This window comes from Mya arenaria, chromosome 4 (genome assembly GCF_026914265.1).
Source record: "Mya arenaria isolate MELC-2E11 chromosome 4, ASM2691426v1".
Taxonomy (NCBI): domain Eukaryota; kingdom Metazoa; phylum Mollusca; class Bivalvia; order Myida; family Myidae; genus Mya; species Mya arenaria.
The window spans coordinates 62,204,333-62,225,939 of record NC_069125.1 but is presented as its reverse complement, the minus strand read 5'-3'; the positions used below and the strand labels follow the sequence as shown (position 1 = coordinate 62,225,939).

At 34.6% G+C, this 21,607-nt stretch overlaps 2 protein-coding genes across 2 annotated transcripts; both read right to left on the bottom strand.

The window, feature by feature from the left end:
- Positions 1 to 1,741: 1,741 nt before the first annotated feature.
- On the bottom strand, positions 1,742 to 9,198 carry LOC128230142 (uncharacterized). Its single transcript, XM_052942183.1, has 6 exons — positions 9,086 to 9,198; positions 7,301 to 7,566; positions 5,064 to 5,202; positions 4,427 to 4,600; positions 3,394 to 3,540; positions 1,742 to 2,292 (listed from the first exon to the last, which is right to left on the bottom strand). Exons 1-6 carry the CDS (start codon positions 9,147 to 9,149, stop codon positions 2,231 to 2,233), a joined length of 852 nt encoding a protein of 283 aa, XP_052798143.1. The 5' UTR covers positions 9,150 to 9,198; the 3' UTR covers positions 1,742 to 2,230.
- A 4,590-nt stretch (positions 9,199 to 13,788) lies between these two features.
- LOC128230141 (uncharacterized) lies at positions 13,789 to 20,969 on the bottom strand. The gene is made up of 7 exons (XM_052942182.1): positions 20,727 to 20,969; positions 20,011 to 20,155; positions 18,205 to 18,473; positions 17,569 to 17,710; positions 16,914 to 17,099; positions 16,165 to 16,311; positions 13,789 to 15,438 (listed from the first exon to the last, which is right to left on the bottom strand). Exons 2-7 carry the CDS (start codon positions 20,072 to 20,074, stop codon positions 15,392 to 15,394), a joined length of 855 nt encoding a protein of 284 aa, XP_052798142.1. The 5' UTR covers positions 20,075 to 20,155; positions 20,727 to 20,969; the 3' UTR covers positions 13,789 to 15,391.
- Between the last annotated feature and the right edge of the window lie 638 nt (positions 20,970 to 21,607).

Genomic DNA, 21,607 nt, shown 5'->3' with positions numbered 1-21,607 from the left:
ATGTTAAATGTATCATCAAAGAAATGCGATAGATTAACACACACACGCACGCACGCACGTAACCAATAAATTAATCAATCTACTGTTGTATGCACAATTAAAATAATGAAATATGGAAAAAGGAAAAAAGTATCAATAAGATACCGAATTGTTACTTACTTGGGTTATTGAATTGAGTTCACCAACTTTTTGCACATTAAAATATTTCGAACTATCTACAGTCTATGTAATTTTTTAAGTATCTGTGTACTTTAACAAAAACATTATTGTGTGTGTATGTGATTGGCAAACATATTTATTTTAACATTTTTGCACCGATTCTGTTTTTTTTTTAAGTAAAAATTAAAATGTAGTCTTTATTAAAATTTTATGAATATCAATTAGTTTTGATGTCAAATAATGTTAAAATAAGAAAACAAAACACTTGTTATGAAAAATATGTCCTTAAATATTGACATGTCACTTAAAACAATTTATTGAAATTTGGCTCGTGTTCATGGCAAATTACCCCACCCACTATTTAGCCTTTTAATTGCACATTGGAGCGAAATATTTATATCAAATGTGACCTAATTTCATCTCACCATTTACATTTATCCATAAACAATAATTATTTAAGCAAACATCTTGCAATCTTGCATAACTTTTGCTACATTTTAGGAGCAGATTTTTGTATAAGAAAATGTAAAAATGTATTTTTTTCCACAATAAATGTGGATCATTAGTTATCCCCATGTACTATCTTGAAGACACATGATCAATAAACCTAGCCTGTGGAGAAAATCTGTTTGTAAAATGCTGAATTGTTGCTTATGTTGATCCTTCGAAATCTGGCGGCCATCTTGGATTTGCCGGTTATGACTATGACACGACACGGTCACCCTCACTTTTCTTGCACCTTAGCCATTCCTCTGACAAAGTCAGCAATACTAATGAGGGAACCTTTTAAACATACAGAACCAGAAAGGACTTTGGTATGTAATAAATTTAAATATAACATATTTTAAAACTACCGTTAAAACATAAAATGTCTATCTTCATATCTTGAATACAACTTGTTAACATAAATCAACGAAAGTTAGAATGTTCAATTGTTGAGGATGTTGACCCCCATCTCAAACCCCAACTCCCGCCTTGAAATCCGGAATACCGCTTATCTTTAAACCGAAATCCGGAATAACGTTTATTTTTAACTGGAATTCAGAATACCATTAAATATATACGTATGCCACTCAGTGTAGTTTAAAAAAACAACACATATTTAGCACATTATAAGTATATATACATATCAAAGCAGTTTAAACACACATTTAGCACATTATAAGTATATATACATATCAATGCAGTTTAAACACCATTTCAGGCTTTTATTCCTATTTCTACTGACCATCTCATGTACGGTGACGACGACGACAGTCTTGACGAGCAGTCAAACGTGGCTATTTGCAACGAAGTGCATCGTTTTATTAAAGCAACTGATCGTTTCACTCCATATGTTACTTAATTACTACTGCGAATTGAAATTCCATCAAGGCCTACACCGATTCTTTTGGCTGGGCGACCTTACTACCTTACTCTCTATCTTCTTCTCACTTTCCTACCTATTGTCTCAATATTTGACTACAATAACAAACAGAGCCCCCTCATGTTACTTCAACTCGAAATACTTCAGCAGCTCACTACGGTACATTTGCAACGCAATCACATACATTTTGTATAATAAATATGTATAACGCATACGTTAGTTCAGTAAGCATTTATATATGAAACAAAACATTTATATGCCATTATTTATAACGTTTATGACAAGTTATCTATATATTGCTTAAAAGTCGTAGCAGGTCGTAGAAATATCTCTTCGATCATATTGTTGTTCAACCTGTTTTTGTTCATTTGCTTCATATGTAAAATATATAACACATTGCCGACAGCGTTTTGAAAAAAGAATGTTTGTCATTAGAATATGTATGTATATTCATAGGCCTTTGGCACTGATGTATTTGGAAATATATTCTATATCTTTATTGTATGTTAAAACATATGTAGTTTCTCTATTGGTTTGGTTGAGTGAGTTTGGTTTGTGGTCACCAAGCCGTACAAGTAGGTTTCCTCCGGGTATTACGGTTTCCCCTACATCACATGACCACTCTCTCGCGTTACACCGTGCCAACGAGAGTGATTAATATAATGTTGTTATAACTTGTTTCACAATCGTAGTAAAATTAGTAATTTAAACAAAAATAATTTTTCTCTTTACGCAGTCTTCATAGGACGGAGGTGGTGCGTTCGGATCTGAAAAGGAAAACCATTTTTTTGTAATTCAAATGTAATACCACGACAACGTAACATGTCCGCGTATACGAAACACTCTCATCGGAGCACTTCAGCAATTTTCCATCGAACACAACCTCGGATGTATATGGCCGGTTTACAATGTTAGAAGTCTTTTACATAATACTACGCTGCAAGTAGATCTCGCTATAATTTCAATATAACAGTTTAGCACAAGGACTTTACTCTGAGGAATATCAATGCAATAATAAACTTCATTTGGAATCATTTTAACATTCGTTATAACGTTAAAGCACTATAATCAATATGTATATTTTTTTTAATTTTACGAACCACTTTTACATATGCATCGACATAAATCCGAGGCTCGTCGGATGGCAGATGTTGAAAGTTAAAATTGCCAACAAAGACCAAATCAACGCTTATAAAATGCCAAGCATCGACCCAACAAGTATATCTTCAAACAGAACTGATATGCTAATGTTCTATTTATTTTCTGGTTGGTTCAAACATACCCCAAACTGAGCTATCTATACACAACAACGGACAGCGCAAAGCAGAAAATAACACATCTCGTTACATTATTTGTTATATATATAGAATCACGCAAACAGGTATTGTTTTCAAACCTTTATCACCCAGCTTCAGGCCCCAATTTCTCGAAACTTCTTAAGTCTCATATAACAGGATTAAGCTAAGCTCACTATTTTTGTTTTCCTATAATTTGTGTTACATTTACTTCTTTATGATTTTCTTATACTTTAAATATAATTATTGCTATGATTTATCAAAATCAAAATTAAGTATGTAATTTAGATTATTGAAATAAGTTACATAAGCCTGTTAAGCTTAAGAAGTTTAGAGAAATTGGGGCCAGGGTATAAAGCAATATCAGTAGATAAAAGCAATCGTATAAAGGGTATGACGTCAACGTCATACACTGTTGCATTCCACTTTTTATGTCGGTATATTTCATAAAAACATTCTACAGACTACATAGCACTTTAATATCTCGTAGAAACCATTAACTCATGTGTATTAATTCAAGTTGATGGCTCCAACGGTTATCACTTTTGACGTAATTGATTCAAAGTTAGTTACCGTAAATATTCGCCCGAGTAGTGGCTGCATTTCCTCCCAACGCTGGTGCGGACGGAGTAACAGCCGGTTGGTATTGATTTGTGTTTGGATGGGGCTGGTATGGACTGTATCCAGCCGCCGGTTGTCCATATTGAGGTTGGCTTGAACCTAGAATTAACAACGATTACATCTGTGTTTAGTTTGAACATAATTGTAACGGTAATAAAGCAATTCCTGTATGCAACTTTTATTCATATATAGTATTCCTTTTTACACCCTTAATAATACTCCTTTCAGTTATGTTTATAAGCACTACTATTTAAATTACTAGCTCAAATCATAATGTGGACCCATTATAAGATCAACAATTTGGAATGCAAAGTCCAAAAACTGTAGCATCCAATGTACATGTGTGTAGTTATACATATATATATTTATGTAAAATATGTTTAATTTTTGTTTACTGTGTTTATTTGTTCTATATTGCTCAATGTTAGAGTACTTTATAAGCTGTAAATATATTTGCCTATCTTCTAAATAGGAGGAAATAAAGATTTGATTGATGGATTGATTGATTGATGTATCTCTGGTTTGACCCGAACTAAATAACTGTTGCATTGTAGTTGTAATATGGAGATTAGTTTTAACCTATATGGAGCAAATACTTTAAAACTATCAGTATGAACTTTCAAACAGAATCATTAACAGTGGTACTCGTATTTAAAATCAATACATACACATCTCTAACAAACATAATTCTTGAGTGATAAACATTTAACTACTTACTGAATAATGCATTTATAGAAAATAGTAATTACTGATAAAGTAAAAGATTTGTTTAAATATTTACAGTGATCAACTATCGTCTCATAAGGTAGAAATACCATGTTTTCTGCACCTTTATTTCAAATTAAACACAGTATCCTTATAAGAACCACTGTTTTCGATATTTATTCATCATTTTAGCTAAATTAAAACAATTGTATTATTTATGGTACATCATTTTTAGGAGTCAGAGTACATCATTAAGCAAACTAATCACGGATGAATATACCATTTGCAGGATAGGGCGTAGCTTGGTAAAGGACATGTGGCATGTTCGTCATCCTCTGTTGACGTTTTTTCACCGCCACTAGTAACGCAATAATGAATATAAAGAACACTACAACTGAAAATCCTACTACTATGCCAATTGTATGGGGAGAACTAGTTTCACTTGTGTTCGGCACTGGAAATAGAAAAAAAAACAGACAATGAGAAATCCATTTGCAAAAATAAATGTCTATGAGCATTATAATGAAGGTTATATCATTGTTCATATAACCACGAAGCTCTAGAGAATTCCATAATCATCAATGAAATTTCTACTGCTTACTCATCAAAAGGTGATATAAGGCTGTCTTTCCATTTCGTTCCGTATTTATCTAGTTTATTTAATAGTTTGAGTTTGCAAAATGTATAGGCAATATCAATTACTAGGCCAGGAGGGTTTGAATTCTAATCGTTAAAAACACATGTTGATTTTATGTAGCCATGTTTACAGCAATATCTAAACTCTTTGCGTATCACGCATTATTGTATACAATACAGATACGCCGCCATCTCACTCTATAAATGAAAAAAAACGGGCAAACGTGTGGTATTATTTTAGTTGTTTAGTTATCTTTCAAACAATTGATTGAAATTCTTACACCGTTTTCTGTAAAAGCGCATTTTCACATCGTCAACAGGAAGACTAGCGGCTTGTGGCGACCCCACCAGGACATACAGATTGGAAGTTCTCGTCGGACCACACCATGTGCAACAGGTGGAGGACCGGCAGCTCCATGACTTAAACAGCAGCAGGAATATTTGCAAGTCGAACGTGCAAAAGGTGTTAAATTGCATTAAAGTCATCTTAGTTAATTCACCTGTCGAGGTGCAATACAGAGGCAGGTAGTACCTTCTTAGCCAATTTACCTCTCGAGGTGCAATACAGAGGCAGGTTGTACCTTCTTAGCCAATTTACCTCTCGAGGTGCAATACAGAGACAGGTTGTACCTTCTTAGCCACTTTACCTCTCGAGGTGCAATACAGAGGCAGGTATATTACCTTCTTAGCCAATTTACCTCTCGAGGTGCAATACAGAGGCAGGTTGTACCTTCTTAGCCAATTTACCTCTCGAGGTGCAATACAGAGGCAGGTTGTACCTTCTTAGCCAATTTACCTCTCGAGGTGCAATACAGAGGCAGGTAGTACCTTCTTAGCCAATTTACCTCTCGAGGTGCAATACAGAGACAGGTTGTACCTTCTTAGCCACTTTACCTCTCGAGGTGCAATACAGAGGCAGGTAGTACCTTCTTAGCCAATTTACCTCTCGAGGTGCAATACAGAGGCAGGTTGTACCTTCTTAGCCAATTTACCTCTCGAGGTGCAATACAGAGGCAGGTTGTACCTTCTTAGCCAATTTACCTCTCGAGGTGCAATACAGAGACAGGTTGTACCTTCTTAGCCAATTTACCTCTCGAGGTGCAATACAGAGGCAGGTTGTACCTTCTTAGCCAATTTACCTCTCGAGGTGCAATACAGAGGCAGGTTGTACCTTCTTAGCCAATTTACCTCTCGAGGTGCAATACAGAGACAGGTTGTACCTTCTTAGCCACTTTACCTCTCGAGGTGCAATACAGAGGCAGGTATATTACCTTCTTAGCCAATTTACCTCTCGAGGTGCAATACAGAGGCAGGTTGTACCTTCTTAGCCAATTCACCTCTAGGTGCAATACAGAGACAGGTAGTACCTTCTTAGCCAATTTACCTCTCGAGGTGCAATACAGAGGCAGGTTGTACCTTCTTAGCCACTTTACCTCTCGAGGTGCAATACAGAGGCAGGTATATTACCTTCTTAGCCAATTCACCTCTCGAGGTGCAATACAGAGGCAGGTTGTACCTTCTTAGCCAATTCACCTCTCGAGGTGCAATACAGAGGCAGGTAGTACCTTCTTAGCCAATTCACCTCTCGAGGTGCAATACAGAGACAGGTAGTACCTTCTTAGCCAATTTACCTCTCGAGGTGCAATACAGAGGCAGGTTGTACCTTCTTAGCCAATTTACCTCTCGAGGTGCAATACAGAGGCAGGTTGTACCTTCTTAGCCAATTTACCTCTCGAGGTGCAATACAGAGGCAGGTATATTACCTTCTTAGCCAATTCACCTCTCGAAGTACAATACAGAGGCAGGTAGTCGATATATATTTCTGCAGACAAACCATTATTATGGGGACTTCAAAATGCATTATATATATAGAATGTAAGCGCCGAAAGCTTTGAAAGGCTGTATGCGCAACAAGTGTGAATTTTATTTTTTTAACAATTCTGTCACAGGCAATGGAAATCGAATCAAAATGTTTTCGAGTGGCCCCAATCTGTAACCTATAAGTACCTGTCATTACCCAAGAATAGGTAATTTAAACGAATGAATTTTTGACACAATAAGCTAGTTTTATAACAGTAACTGATAAACATATATATATATGTAATAGAATATATAAACATTGCTTTCATCTCGCAAGTTATTGATCGTGTACAGTTAATTAAAAAAAACACACGATATTGGCTGTGGACGTATTGACTATTTGTAGTACGTTAAGTAAGGCAGAGATTTTAAGTCAACACATATTTATTTTCTGCGTAATAATGTTTTACCATTATCCATTCCGCTCGGTTCCTCGCCAAGATTTATTTAAGATATTTCGGTTTGTTTTCCCATTAACGTTGCAATCTTATGAACGTATTAAAATAAAGTGGTATTTAATTATCACCATTTAAAATCGCATAACACCATTCGAACCATTTTATAACCCGGCGTATTAATTATTTTCATATTAAATGTCAAAAAGAAGTTCTGACGATATCTGATTTCGATTTGCGGTACAAAATGGCGTCTGTCTTACCTGTTCCGGCTCCAAATATTTGCTTATAATGTTTCGATATATCGATACATTAGTTCTACAACTGTTTATATTCATTGTTAAAACATCCATGCATATGGTTTTTTGAGAATCCCAGTTATAAAGCTCGATATAGCATCCATCTTTACGTCTTGTGGTAACGGGGTCGCCTTTGTAGAGGACAGTAACATCCGGCCCATCAAATGAATCTGAACCAAAATCGAAATAATCTCCACATGTGTCGGACGAAATAGTCACTGTTTCGGCTCCTGTAAATATAAGCAAGTTTTAAGTTGCGTTGCCATCAGTTAATTAGGTCAGAGACTACTAAATAAAGTTCCTATTGTAAGGACAAGTGACAAATTTGCATGCGAAAAAACACTGACTTGTAGTGCTTCACGACCCCCAACACCATTATATGGGGAGGAAGATCCAAATGTGTACTAAATAACATAAGGAAAAATTTACGTTTGCTAAAGGAGGAATGAAATTGGTTGAAGGTTACCACTGTGTATTCTATAAAGTGAACAAATCCGGTGTAGGAGAACACACAATGCGGTGAAAATGTACACAAACAGTAGATCATGTATATTCAAAATATTTTCTAGCAGCCTGTTTTTGAAATTACAAACCATATCGCTTCAAAACCTATACAGATGAAAAGTAGCTAATGGTCTGAGATGGTACAATCATGCTTTAATTCACTGCCATGTGCAAACCTTGCGTTCCAAGTCACATGCATGAACTACAGATTATTAAATTATTGCATAAAACACATTGCTGAGTTCTCAAACATGATTATTCAAAATAACACATTCTCAACACAAACCGTCACGAATTTATGCTTTATTCTTAATTTCCTTAGAAACACATTTTTTTTGTAATTTGTTGAGACAGGCGAAATTAAAATAGAAAAACAACTCCATATCGTTTAAAAGAAGAGCGGGCAAAGATGAAAACAATGTTTTCGTTGTATATAAAGCATTTAAAATGTAAATACATAACGTTATTTTTTTCTGAAAGAAAAATGGTGCGGTTAGAAAATTGACGAACGAAGCATCTATAAGGTGTGGTCTTATCAATCATTCAAATCTACACACACATACAATTTAAGTTAACACATGATCACACAGTACAAAAAGTGTTTGTTGCTATCTAATATAATGCATTCAACACTCCGAATCATAGGTTTAGTTTTCGAAAACAACCTCGGATGTATTTGGACGGTTATACCCAAAAAGCGGTACGTTTAAGTCCGCTGCAAGTAGATCGCGTATTTTATTTAGCAGTTACACTTTATGACTTTACTCTTGGGAATCTTAATTATGTTTTGCAACAAAACACTTCACTGGCAATCAATTTAAACTTAGATCAATAAATACAACTCTAAAACAGTACATTTAATTAATGATTTATTTAAAAAATGTACGAACTAATTCAACTGATGTATCGGCATGCATCCGAAATTGTTTTCGATAAAAATGGCCGAGGAGCTCCGAATGTTTACAACGATGAGTAAAGTCATTTTATACAATACAGAACAGTATTTTAAAACATAAATCGCCTGAAAACGTAAACACTTTAATATTTAAAGAAGTGAAAAATCAAAGTGTTAAACATATTTGTTTAAAGGATATTTTGTTTGTGAGTCTGAGGCAAGTCTACTTTGTTATGGCGAATAATTTATTCTACTGTCAGGTAAAAAAGAATTGTGGCATTTTAGCGCGTTCATTCAATGATTTTAAAAAGCAGCATCGACTGTTAGAAAAAAGGATTTTGAATACTTACTTGCACATACCCAAATACAAAACATATGAAATAGAATCACTATAAACGCGAATTCCTCTTTCATTCTCAGACCAATATTTACAATCACATACTGGCAATAGTTTCCTCCCTTTTTTCGAATAGACCGGCTTCAACGTCCAGTTGTTCTACAAAAAATAAACAAAAAACAAATATGACAATTTGCTAAAGTGCTTTGTAAAAATGTTTCTCAACGATCTGAACAACCAACCAACCATTCAAAACAAGAACAACTAGTAATTTTAACAGTAAAAATACTACCACAACTACTATTGCTTCTGCTGTCTTACCTCTTATGTAACTTCAACTCCTGTTGCTGCTGTTATTGCTATTGCTGCTACTGTTGTTGTTGCTGCTGCTTCTACTGCTGCTGCTGCTGCTGCTGCTGCTGCTGCTGAAGCAGTACAAAAACTACTGCTGCTGAAACACTTAAGGACTGCAAAGGTTGGAAACACTTCAGCACAGGGCAATCAAATATCATAATTTGAAGTTTTCAAAATCTGTCCATCAGTTTGTGTCACTAAGGAAACAAAAGTCCATCCGCAGGAGACCCAAATCCAAAAATATTTATTTTCAGGCTTATACGAAGAGTAACTTTCAGAAATGAGCCTTTACCGTGCAAACAATGAATTTAGATTTCTTCGATGCACTATTGCTTTTAATGGAACCATGTCGGGAAAAATAGAATAGTTTAAAAAAAGAAAAAAATATATACCTGGTTTGTTGACGTTTTCTTTGTACGCGTGAAACCGTTTTAGCATATGCGCGTGACGTATTTCATGCCATTGGTTATAGTTAACTGTTGTTTATATTTTGACGTTGTAGTTTCTGTCTTTACCTTTTTCTAAAAATGTTATTCTTTTTGGTTTCAAAACATTTAATTGGATGTTATATGATTAAAAATTGATGAAACAAAGTTTTAAGATATTATGTTCTTATTTAAATATGCACTCTTACTCCCAAATAAGATGTACAACAAGTAATACATTTGTTTAAATATACCAAAAAGGATGAATACATGTCGAAAACAATGGTTCTTATGAAGGATACCGAGTTTAATTTGAAATAAAGGTGCAGAAAATACGGTATTTCTACCTTTTGAGACGATAGTAGATCACAGTAAATCTTTTAGCACTCACCAATCATTTAATATATTTGCGTTTTCAGCTATGAAATACACGGTTACAGTCTCGTTATCAGTAAACAAAAATCATAAATGCATTATTTAGTAAGTAGATAAAGGTTTATCAATCAAATTTTATGTAATTTAAGGTTATGTCAGAAAGGGGCTCATACTGTTCCAGAGGTCAAAGGTTTTGGGTTCAATTCCTTCTTTTCTGGTATTTCCCTATGGAACAAGTTGCCATCTAGTATAGTACAGAGTGAGAAAATACCTGTTTTTAAATTGCTAGTAAAGATTTTTTTAGATAATTTGGAATAATTATTTTTGGTATTAAAAGGCTAGAGTTTCAATTAAGTTTGTTTTTTTCATTTATTTATTCAAAGATTTTAGGCATTTTATTAGTACTACATACTGTGATATTCATACTATAATGTGATAATTAAATATTATATATATTGCTCAACTTATAACTAATTATGTAAAGTGACTGTGATACAACTACGGCAATATGTATTTTAATGCATATAGACTACTTTTAATATAGTTTTGCAATTTCGTTTACAGCCATATTATTATTTAAATATGCAATGCCTCCCTATGCCTTCCTATGCCACGCCGCCATAACAAACGACCACAATGGAAATAAGAGTTTTCTCTTTTTTGTGTCATCCTTGGTTCGGTGTGCTGTGCCTGTCATGGCTATTGATAATATCATGTATATATTATGTTATTTACTGCACATATTGTTTATTTTAAATGTCCATGTATGTGCATTCCTTACTAAGTAACTATCTATCGTAATGGTGAATGTTTGTCGTAATGCAGAGAGAATAGAGTTTGTGTTTGGCTCGTACATAGAAGGTTCGGTAAAAGATACCAAGAGAACGAAAACACCTGTGAAACCAATAGAGATCAAGCGAGTAGAAGATGACACCCAACTACCAGTCAACATGGACCCTTTCTGGGGATCAATTGTTAACAAGGTCATGCATCGAAGTTTGTTGAGAAAATACAGGGAAATAAACCATATATGTGTCCAGAGATTGAAATTGTCCAAAGAGCTGTAGCGGTGACGTACATGGAATCGAAATGCCAGTCCGTCAAGGTTGGAAAGCAAAATGACTATGCCAAGTTAAATCTTCGTACTGAATAAGTGGATGAACGCTTGATTCCTCATGCAATACCTGCTACAGGCAAAAGAGCAGAAAGAATAATTTTTCTTTCTGGTGATACAGATTTTATAATACTTGGATAATTCTACTCGCAATCTTTGAAATCCGTTGGTCTGCATGAGATCTAGGTGAGGATTTGAATAGGTGACTTGACGAGATATGTACATGTTCATGCTATTGCAGATATTCTTTTCGAGCTTCCCGCATATATCCATACAGGCTGTGACACCAAAACTATAGTCGGAACCAAACTTTCTCTATTAAAAGCTACGCCGGAAAGATACCCGATACAAATTTGAAAAATCACTTAATATTTCAAAATTACAGGAGGTTATAAGTGGGGAAGAACACTATCTAGTTGAAGCCAGCTACTACATGCCTAACAATGAATAAGCAAAGATATTAAATGTAACACCAAAGTAATGCGACACACACACACACGCACGCACGCACGCACGCACGCACGCACGCACGCAGGCACGTACGCACGCTTATACACACACGTACATTGGAACTAAATGGTACATACTTACTATTACATTGTCTTCAAGACGCTGATGTTGATCCCAATTTAAACAGCTATGAAGAGGTCGATGGATCTTTTGTTGCCAACGTTATTTATTATAGTGTCCTAAATGGTCTCCTACTGACTTGCAGCCGCAAAGGTTGTTCAACGAAACGATGTGCATGCAGGAAAGCAGGGAGTTCATGTTCTGTTTACTGCAAGTGACAAGAAAGCACAGCAGGGCAGACCTGTAGTAACCATTTTATTACTCTGTCTTTGCCAGTTGTGCTGTGACAAACACATAAGCTTGTTCAGATAAGGAAAAACAGTCTCGTCTAAAGATAACTTAAGTTTGCACTTCAATCTGCTTGTTCTGTTTTAAAATGTTCAATGTGATGTAAGTGAAACAACAGAATTGTACAGTTGACTTTTAAGTTAACCACGAATTTTGTTATACATTGTATTTTACTTACACATAAAACATTTTATTGGTAAAATTATGTCAAAAAAATGAAGTGTAAAATAAATTGTTATTGTTATATTCTTCAGTAAACCCATTGAAAATAGGCCTGAGGGCTTTCATGTGCAATCGTGGGTCCATTAGACATTTTAATCTTGTTCAAATGTTTCCAGAAACATTTTAGCTATGCTTTTTTCAATGAAGATACTCCCACCTCATATTTTCGGACAATGACAATATAAGTAAACATTGTAAAGTTTGTTGTCGTTTTAAAGGGTGTTTGCAATAACTATATAGTATCTTCCTTCTGTACTCATAATGCAAAAAATAGTTTTAGATCATAATACGTTTTATAACAGTCAATTTATCATATTTACCAATTATTACTTGTTAACTTTTTGTTTTTATAACTGTAATCGTTTATTTTAGCTGAACAATAAATCAATCAATCAATCAATCAATCAATCAATCAATCAATCAATCCACTGTTTTACGAACAATTAAAATGAAATATGGAAAAGGGAACAAGTTTAAATAAGATGTCGAAATGTAACTTACTTTGATAATTGATTTCAGGTCAATTTTAAATTAAACTACCTCACCCACAATTTGCATTAAGATACAGTATCTGTACATGTTCAAAGTATCACGCTTATTTATCCAATAACAAAAATAACCATTATTGTGTTTGCGTGTATTTTGTAAAAGATATTAAATCATAACACAGATTTTTATACATTTTTACGCCGATTTTGTTTTTCAAAAATACGAAAAATTAAAATGTATTAAAAGTATCAATTGGTTTTGATGTCAAATAATGTAAAACTTAGAAAACAAAAATTGCCCTAATATATTGATCGAAATGTCACTTAAAACGCTTAATTGAGATTTGGCTCATTTTCATGTCAAATTGACCCACCCCTTTTGTTCGACCTTAAATTACACATTGGTGCCAAATATTTATAATAAATGTGACCTAACTTTATCTCACCATATCAATTGATCACATAAAAATAATAACCGTTATTTTAGCATATACCTTGCAATTTGGCATAACTTTTGACACATTTTAGGAGCAGATTATCGGATAAGAAAATGTAAAAATGCATTTTTTCCACTTGAATATTAGTTATCCCCATGTACTATCATGAAGAAAAGTGATCAACAAACCAAGCCTGTAGAAAAGATATGTTTGTTATGTTGATCCTTCAAAATCTTGCGGCCATCCTGGATTTCTCGGTTATGACTATGACACGACACGATCACCCTCACTTTGTTGAACATGAGCCATTCCTCTGACAAAGTCAGCAATACTAATGAGGGAACCTCTTAAACATACAGAACCAGAAAGGATTTAGGTACGTATTAATTTTATTTATTACATATTTTAAAATAAACATTTACACATAAAATGTCTTACTTAATCTCATGAATAAAACTCATAAATCAACGAAAGTTAGAATGTTCAATTGTTGAAGATGTTGACCCCCATCTCGAACCCCAACTCCCGCCTTGAAATCCGGAATACCACTTATCTTTAAACCGAAATCCGGAATAACGTTTATTTTTAACTGGAATTCAGAATACCATTAAATATATACGTATGCCACTCAGTGTAGTTTAAAAAACCCAGAAATTTAGCACATTATAAGTATATATACATAGCAATGCAGTTTAAACACAAATTCAGCACATTATAAGTATATTATAAGTATCTTCCATGGCCGAGAGTGTAAGATAGGTTCATCCCGACCCGAGCGTAGGGTGTTTTGCGGAAACGAGGTTTCTGCAAAACACCCTGCGCGAGGGTTGGGATGAACCTGTCTTACACGAACGGCTATGGCAGATGCTTTTTGTCCCACCTCAGTTAAACAAAATTCAGTAAAAAAAAATTGCTGGAACTCTTTTGTGCGTAGTGAAAATAAATGCGTATGGATATGTGATAATTCGTGGTTGTCATGGATATGCGCGCGGTGACTCAGATTATGTTAATAGTCAAATCGGTTTTTAAATAGTTCTGAGGAGAATGAAGCATTATTTCTTGAAAGGTGTGTGAAAACATTTCTATGGCGACATTTGAAGCGAGAAATAATTTATTAGCATTCTAAATATTGCCACAAGACAAGGTTTTTATGATGCTACAGACGACAGTCTTCAACAAATGAGGTAATTACAATGTGATGACCATTTAATAGAGTTCCATACGGGTACTTGCTTTATCTTTGCCCGTGGGCAAGATAAGCATTTCTAGCATGGTTAAATTTTTGGATCTACTTATCTGAGGTGGGAGAAATACATATCAATGAAGTTTAAACACAAATTCAGCACATTATAGGTATATAATTATACATACCAATGCAGTTTAAACACAAATTCAGCACATTATAAGTATATATACACATCAATGCAGTTTAAACACAAAGTCAGCACATTATAAGTATTTATATAAATATAAATGTAGTTTAAACATACATTCAGTATCACACAGTGATCATATTGTCAGAACATATTTAACGCATACGTTAGTTAGTTCAGTAAGCATTTATATATGAAACAAAACATGTATATGCCGTGATAACGTTTATGACAAGTTATCTATATATTGCTTAAAAGTCGTAGCAGGTCGTAGAAATATCGATCATATGGTTGTACAACCTGTTTTTGTTCATTTGCTTAATGTGTAAAAATATTTTACACATTGCCGACAAAGTTTTGAAAAAAAGAATGTTTGTAATTAGAATATGTATGTATATTCATAGGCATTTGGCACAAATGTGTTTGGAAATAAATTCTAAATCCTTCTTGTATGTTAATACATGAAGTGTTTCTCTTTTGGTGTGTTTGAGTGAGTTCAGTATGTGGTCGCCAAGCCGGACAAGTGGGTTTCCGGGTACTCCGGTTCCCCCCACATCACATGACCACTCTCACGCGTAACGTCATGTCAACGGGAGTGATTAATATAATGTTATTATTACTTGTTTCACAATCGTTGTAAAATAAATAAGTTTAAACTAAACTAGTGTTTCCCTCATGTCTTTATGCAGTCTTCATAGGACGGAGGTGGTGCGTTCGGATCTGAAAAGGAAAACCATTTTGTTTTCAAATATAATACCACCACAATGAGCCATGTAGCTGTCCGCGTATACGAAAAACTCCAATCAGAGCACTTCAGCAATTTCCCATCGAACACAACCTCGGATGTATATGGTCGGTTTACAAAGTTAGAAGTCTTTACATTTTACTACGCTGCAAGTAGATCTCGATGTAATTTCAATTTAGCAGTTTAGCACAATCTACTCTGAGGAATATTAATGCAATAATACCCTTCAATGGGAATCATTTTAACATTCGTTATAACAAATACACGTTAACGCACTATTATCAATATATATGTTTTTAATTTTACGAACTACTTTCACGTATGCACCGGCATACATCCGAGCCTCGTTGTATGGCGGAGATTGCCGAAGTTAAAATTGCTAACGAAGACCAAAATCAACGCTAATAAAATGCCAAGCATCGATTCAAACAAAAAAACATTCTACAGATTATATAGAATTTTACTGTCTCGTAGGAACCACTTACTCATGTATAAAAAAATAGTTGATTGCTCCAACGGTTTTAACGTTTGACGTCATACACTGTTGCATTCCACTTTTTATGTCGGTATATTTCATAAAAACATTCTACAGATTATATACAACTTTACTTTCTCGTATGAACCATTAACTCATGTATCAAATTCTAGTTGTTTGCTCCAACGGTTTTTACTCTTGACGCAATAGATTCAAAGTTAGTTACCGTAAATATTCGCCTGAGTCGTGACTGCCATTCCTCCCAACGCTGGTGCGGACGGAGTAACAGCCGGTTGGTATTGATTTGTGTTTGGATGGGGCTGGTATGGACTGTATCCAGCCGCCGGTTGTCCATATTGAGGTTGGCTTGAACCTAAAATTAACAACGATTACCGTGATTTGTGATAAGTTTGAACATTATTTAACAAAAAATGCATTTATGGCTGGTTTTGACCGAACTACAATAAATAGTGCATTGTGGTTGAAATATTGAGATTGGTTTTAACCTGTATCGAGCAACTATTTAAAAAATATCAGTATGATATTTCAAATCATTAACAGTATGATATTTCAAATCATTAACAGTATGATATTTCAAATCATTAACAGTATGATATTTCAAATCATTAACAGTGGTACTCGTATTTAAAATCAATACATACACATCTCTAACAAACATAATTCTTGAGTGATGAACTTTTAACTACTTACTGAATAACGCATTTATAGAAAATAGTAATAACTGATAAAGTAAAAGATTTGCTTAAAGATTTACAGTGATCAACTATCGTCTAATAAGGTAGAAATACCGTGTTTTCTGCACCTTTCTTTCAAATTAAACACAGTATCCTTAATAAGAACCAATGTTTTCGATGTTTATTCATCCTTTTAGCTAAATTAAAACAAGTGTATTCATTTTGGTAAATTTGGTAGTTAGAGTGCATCTTAAAGCGAACTAGTCACAGATGAATATACCATTTGCAGGAATGGGCGTAGCTTGGTAAAGGACATGTGGCATGTTCGTCATCCTCTGTCGACGTTTCCTCGCTACCACTACACACGCAATAATGAATATGAAGACCAGTACAAATACAAGTCCTACTACTATGCCAACTGTATAGGAAGAACTGGTCTCACTTTCATACGATTTACGACCTGGCACTGAAATGGAAAGCAACAGACAATGATAACTCCATTTGCAAAAAAATGCAATGTCTTTGAACATAAAATGGTGGCAATACCATTAAATTGTAAAAATAACCACGGAGCTCTAAGTGAATTCCATCAAATCAATGAAATTTCTACTGATATTTATTGCTCGAAAGGTGATATTAAAAGGTTGTATTTACGTTTTGTTCAGTGTTTACCTATCTTATTATTTCAATATTTTAAATAAAAAAGTATAGAACATATTTATTACCAGATCACGTGGGCTCGAATTCTAATCGTTCGAAACCAAAGTTGTTTTTATATGTAGTCTTGTTTATAGCAATATCTAAACTCTTCGCGTATCACGCATGATTGTATGAAGTACAGATACGACGCCATTTCTATGAAAGAACAAAACGCAATTGGGCAAGCATGTATTACTATATTAGTTATGCTTCGAACAGTCGATGGAACTACTCACATCCTTTTCTGTAAAAGCGCAATTTCACATCGTCAACAACAGGAAGACTAGCGGCGTGTGACGACTTCACCAGGACATACAGATTGGAAGTTCTCGTCGTACCACACCATGTGCAACAGGTGGAGGACCCGCAGCTCCATGACTTAAACAGCAGCAGGAATATTTGCAGGTCGAACGTGCAAAATGTGTTTAATTGCATTAAAATTATCAAAATGGAGGTACTAGAATATATAAACATTGCTTTCATCTCGCAAGTTATTGATCGTGTACAGTTAATTAAAAAACCGATATTGGCTGTGGACGTTTTGACTATTTGTAGTACGTGTAATAAGGCAAAGATTTTAAGTCAACACATATTTATTCTCTGCGTAATATTTTTTTACATTTATCTATTCGAGGGGAATAGGGTTCCTCGCCAAGATTTTTTTTAAGATTTTCAGATGTTTTCAACTTAACGTTGCAATCTTATGAACGCATTTAAATAAAGTGGTATTGAATTATCACAAGTTAAAATCGCATAACACCATACGCACCAATTTATAACCCAGCGTGTTAATTATTTTCATATTACATGTCAAAAAGAAGTTATAACGATACCTGATTTCAATTTGCGATACAAAATGGCGTCTATCTTACCTTTTTTGGATCCAAATATTTGCTTATAATATTTCGATATATCGATACATTAGTTCTACAACTGTTTATATTCATTGTTAAAACATCTATGCATATGGTTTGTTGAAATGAATCCCAGTTAACAAGCTTGATGTAACATCCATCTTCAAGTCGTGTGTTAACGGGGTCTCCTTTGTAGAGGACAGTAACATCCGGCCCAATAAATGAATCTGAACCAAAGTCGAAATAATCTCCACATGTGTCGGACGAAATAGTCACTGTTTCAGCTCCTGTAAAATATTAGAAAGTTTTAAGGTGCGATGCTTTTAGATAGGTAGGACAGAGATTACTTAATTTTCTTTTTATTGTATGGACAATTGACCAACATGTTAGAAAGATCCACATGTGTATTTGACAACGTAAGAAAAAAACAAAAAAATACGTTTCTTAAAGAAAGTAATAAAGTTAGTTGAACGTAACAATTGTGTATCACACAAAGTTACCAAAACCCGTGTAGGAGTACACACTGAGGTGAAAATGTACACAAAAAGTAGATCAAGTAGATCAAGCATGCTCAGCCTATTTTTGAAATTACAAACCATTCAGCTTCAAACCCTATAAAGATGAAAACTTGCTGATGGTCTGAGATAGAACAACTGTGCTTTAATTCACTGCCAAGAAATAAGGCAGGTAACATTCAGTAGGCACTTCCGAATTGGTGTAATTTGCCCTAACTGAGGGCGTGTAGTGCAAACATAGCGTTCCAAATCACATGCATGAACTATTGAATATTAAATGATTGCATATTTATAAAAACTTCCTGAGTTCTCAACACCAACAGTCGCGGATATACTTAATACTTAATACTTTATACTTAATTTCCTTAGAAACTTTTTTTTGTTATTCGGTTGTGACAGGGCGAAATTAAAAAAGAAAAACAACTCCATAACTTTTAAAAGAATGAGTGTGCAAAGATGAAAAAAATGTTCTCGTTGTACATTAAGCATTTAAAATGAAAGTACATAGCATTATTTTTTTTCTGAAAAAAAAATTGGTGCGGTAAAAAGTTGACAATCGAAGCATCTATCAAGTATGGCCTAAACAATCATTCAAATCTACACACACATACAATTAAAGTTAACACATGATCACATAGTACAAAAAGAGTTTATTGCAATTAAATATAATGCATTAAACACTCCGAATCATAGGTTTCCTCCTTGTGGGTTTCAAGTATTTACAACGATGAGTAATGCACCCGTGAGTCAATTGTGACCACGCCCCCCCCCCCCCCAGGTCCGGGAATAGCGGGGACTTTGACTTTCAGTCCAGCCAACCCCGGGTAAAATCACCGCCCTGCGGGCACGAACTGATGGTCAAATCCCCGCCAAATGCCCCCGCACCCCAGGGAGCATAGGTAAGGCCCATTCCCCGCTATATTTTGCGCGAAGACAAAACTACCGCATTCACCCGGCACTGAGGGGCCACCTGAAAGGTAAAACACGGCCCATTTCCCCGCGGCTATCCCCGGTATACCCCCGGACCTGAGGGAGCCGTGGTTACAATTAACTGGTGCATAAAGTCAAACAGAACAGTGTTTTTAAACATAAATCACATGAAAACTTTAACACTTCATGTATGAAAGAATTAAAAAAAAATACATTTTTATTTAAACAATATTGAAGTCTGAAGCAAGTCTACTTTGTTATGGCGAATATTTTTACAATCATCAGGTGAAAAAGAATTGTGGCATTCTATAGCGCGTTCATTCAACAATTCAAAAAAAGCAGCATCGACAATTAGAAAAAAAGTATTTTAAATACTTACGTGCACATCTCCAAATACAAAGCGTATGACAAAGAATCACTATTAACGCGAATTCCTTTTCCATTTTTTGACCAATATTTACAATCTCATACTGACAAAAGTGTTCACCCTTTTTCCAATAGCCTGGCTTACGCGTCGTGTTTTTCTACAAAAAATAAACAAAGATTCTGAGGCGATTCGCTTAAGCTTGGAGCGTCACACGATCCCACAAAGTGCTTTAGAAGAATGTTATGAACTTAACTAACGATCTGAATTCCAGTACATTCTACTACTGCTACTACAACAACTATTGCTAGTACTACAACAACCAAAAAACAACCGAAACCAAAACAATTACTACTACTTCTGACAGTAAAAATATTATCAACACTACTAATGTTACTGTCCCTACCTCTAATACTACTTCAACTTCTGAAACAAGAACAACAACTACTAATACTACCACTACTTCTACTGCTGCTACTGCTACTGCTGCTGCTGCTGCTGCTACTGCTATTGCTACTGCTACAGTTTCGTTTTAGAAATACGGGTAAACTATCACTTTAACAGAATCTTAAAGTGAAATGCTGAACATTTCATGATAAATTGATAACCTTAACATTGAGAAAAAAATATGCTTTTAAAAGCATGGCCATGCGGTTCAAATGCTGAAAACTAATTTAACGTCATAAACATGACGTCACAGCAAAATAAGTTAATTAAAACATCACGCATACCAATGATATCAATAGGTCAACTAGCTAATTAACCAATAATTATTTTATTAGTAATAATTATGCTCAAAGGCAAAATATCGCGCGTTCTGGCTGGTATATATTTACATATTCTTTATCTACGTTTAAAATCCTTTTAAACACTATCAAACTTAGGTATCACCATTTTAATTAATTGTACAACGAATGTATCACGTAACAGCTCTTCGCATGTAGACATAACGAACTATTGATTGATTCAATACAATTTAGTAGCAAATGCTTACCTGATAAATGATAACTCAATACGTGGCCGTTTCGACCAAAACAATTGTTTAGCTATATTCGGAACTCCTCAGCTATTTTCCATCGTAAACAACCTCGGATGGATATGGACGGTTTACAACGTCAGAAATCTTTACATTTAACTCCGATGCAAGTAGGTCGCGTAGTAATTGCAACTTAGCTGTTAAACTTTATTGTGGGATTCTTAATTAGTTATGCAATAACACACTTCACTGTCAATCGTTCTAAACTTAAAAATACAAAATACACGTTAAAACACTACAATTAATTAAAAATAAATAAATACGAACTACTTCCCTTGATGTACCGGCATACCTCCGATGTTGTTTTCGATGGGAAATGGTCAAGGTTTTCCGAATGGTTTAGCTAAATAAACATATGTCAGATATTTATATTGTAGCGAATTTGGGCCGAGCGATACGTTGTTAAACTGTTGTCTGCCGCTTTTACAGTAAGGCGTAGGATTTTGCTATTGTACACTTTCACTTTCATTTTTAATAGTTAGGAAACCCGCTATATTTCAATCATCTTAAAAGTTATTATTTCATTGGCAAAATACGTTTCGGAAGAATAGGAGCCGTAAGGAAATAGTAAGTAGT

What these genes read in the sequence shown, in the direction of transcription:
- LOC128230142 (XM_052942183.1), bottom strand. Translation starts at nt 9,149, where the DNA reads ATGAAAGAGGAATTCGCGTTTATAGTGATTCTATTTCATATGTTTTGT. An exon ending in GCGCTTTTACAGAAAACGGT is followed by an intron (nt 4,601 to 5,063) that starts GTAAGAATTTCA and finishes TTCTATTTCCAG; the next exon opens with TGCCGAACACAAGTGAAACT. An exon ending in TACGCCCTATCCTGCAAATG is followed by an intron (nt 3,541 to 4,426) that starts GTATATTCATCC and finishes TGTTAATTCTAG; the next exon opens with GTTCAAGCCAACCTCAATAT.
- LOC128230141 (XM_052942182.1), bottom strand. Translation starts at nt 20,074, where the DNA reads ATGGAAAAGGAATTCGCGTTAATAGTGATTCTTTGTCATACGCTTTGT. An exon ending in TTGTATTTGGAGATGTGCAC is followed by an intron (nt 18,474 to 20,010) that starts GTAAGTATTTAA and finishes AATATTTTACAG; the next exon opens with GAGCTGAAACAGTGACTATT. An exon ending in TACGCCCATTCCTGCAAATG is followed by an intron (nt 16,312 to 16,913) that starts GTATATTCATCT and finishes TGTTAATTTTAG; the next exon opens with GTTCAAGCCAACCTCAATAT.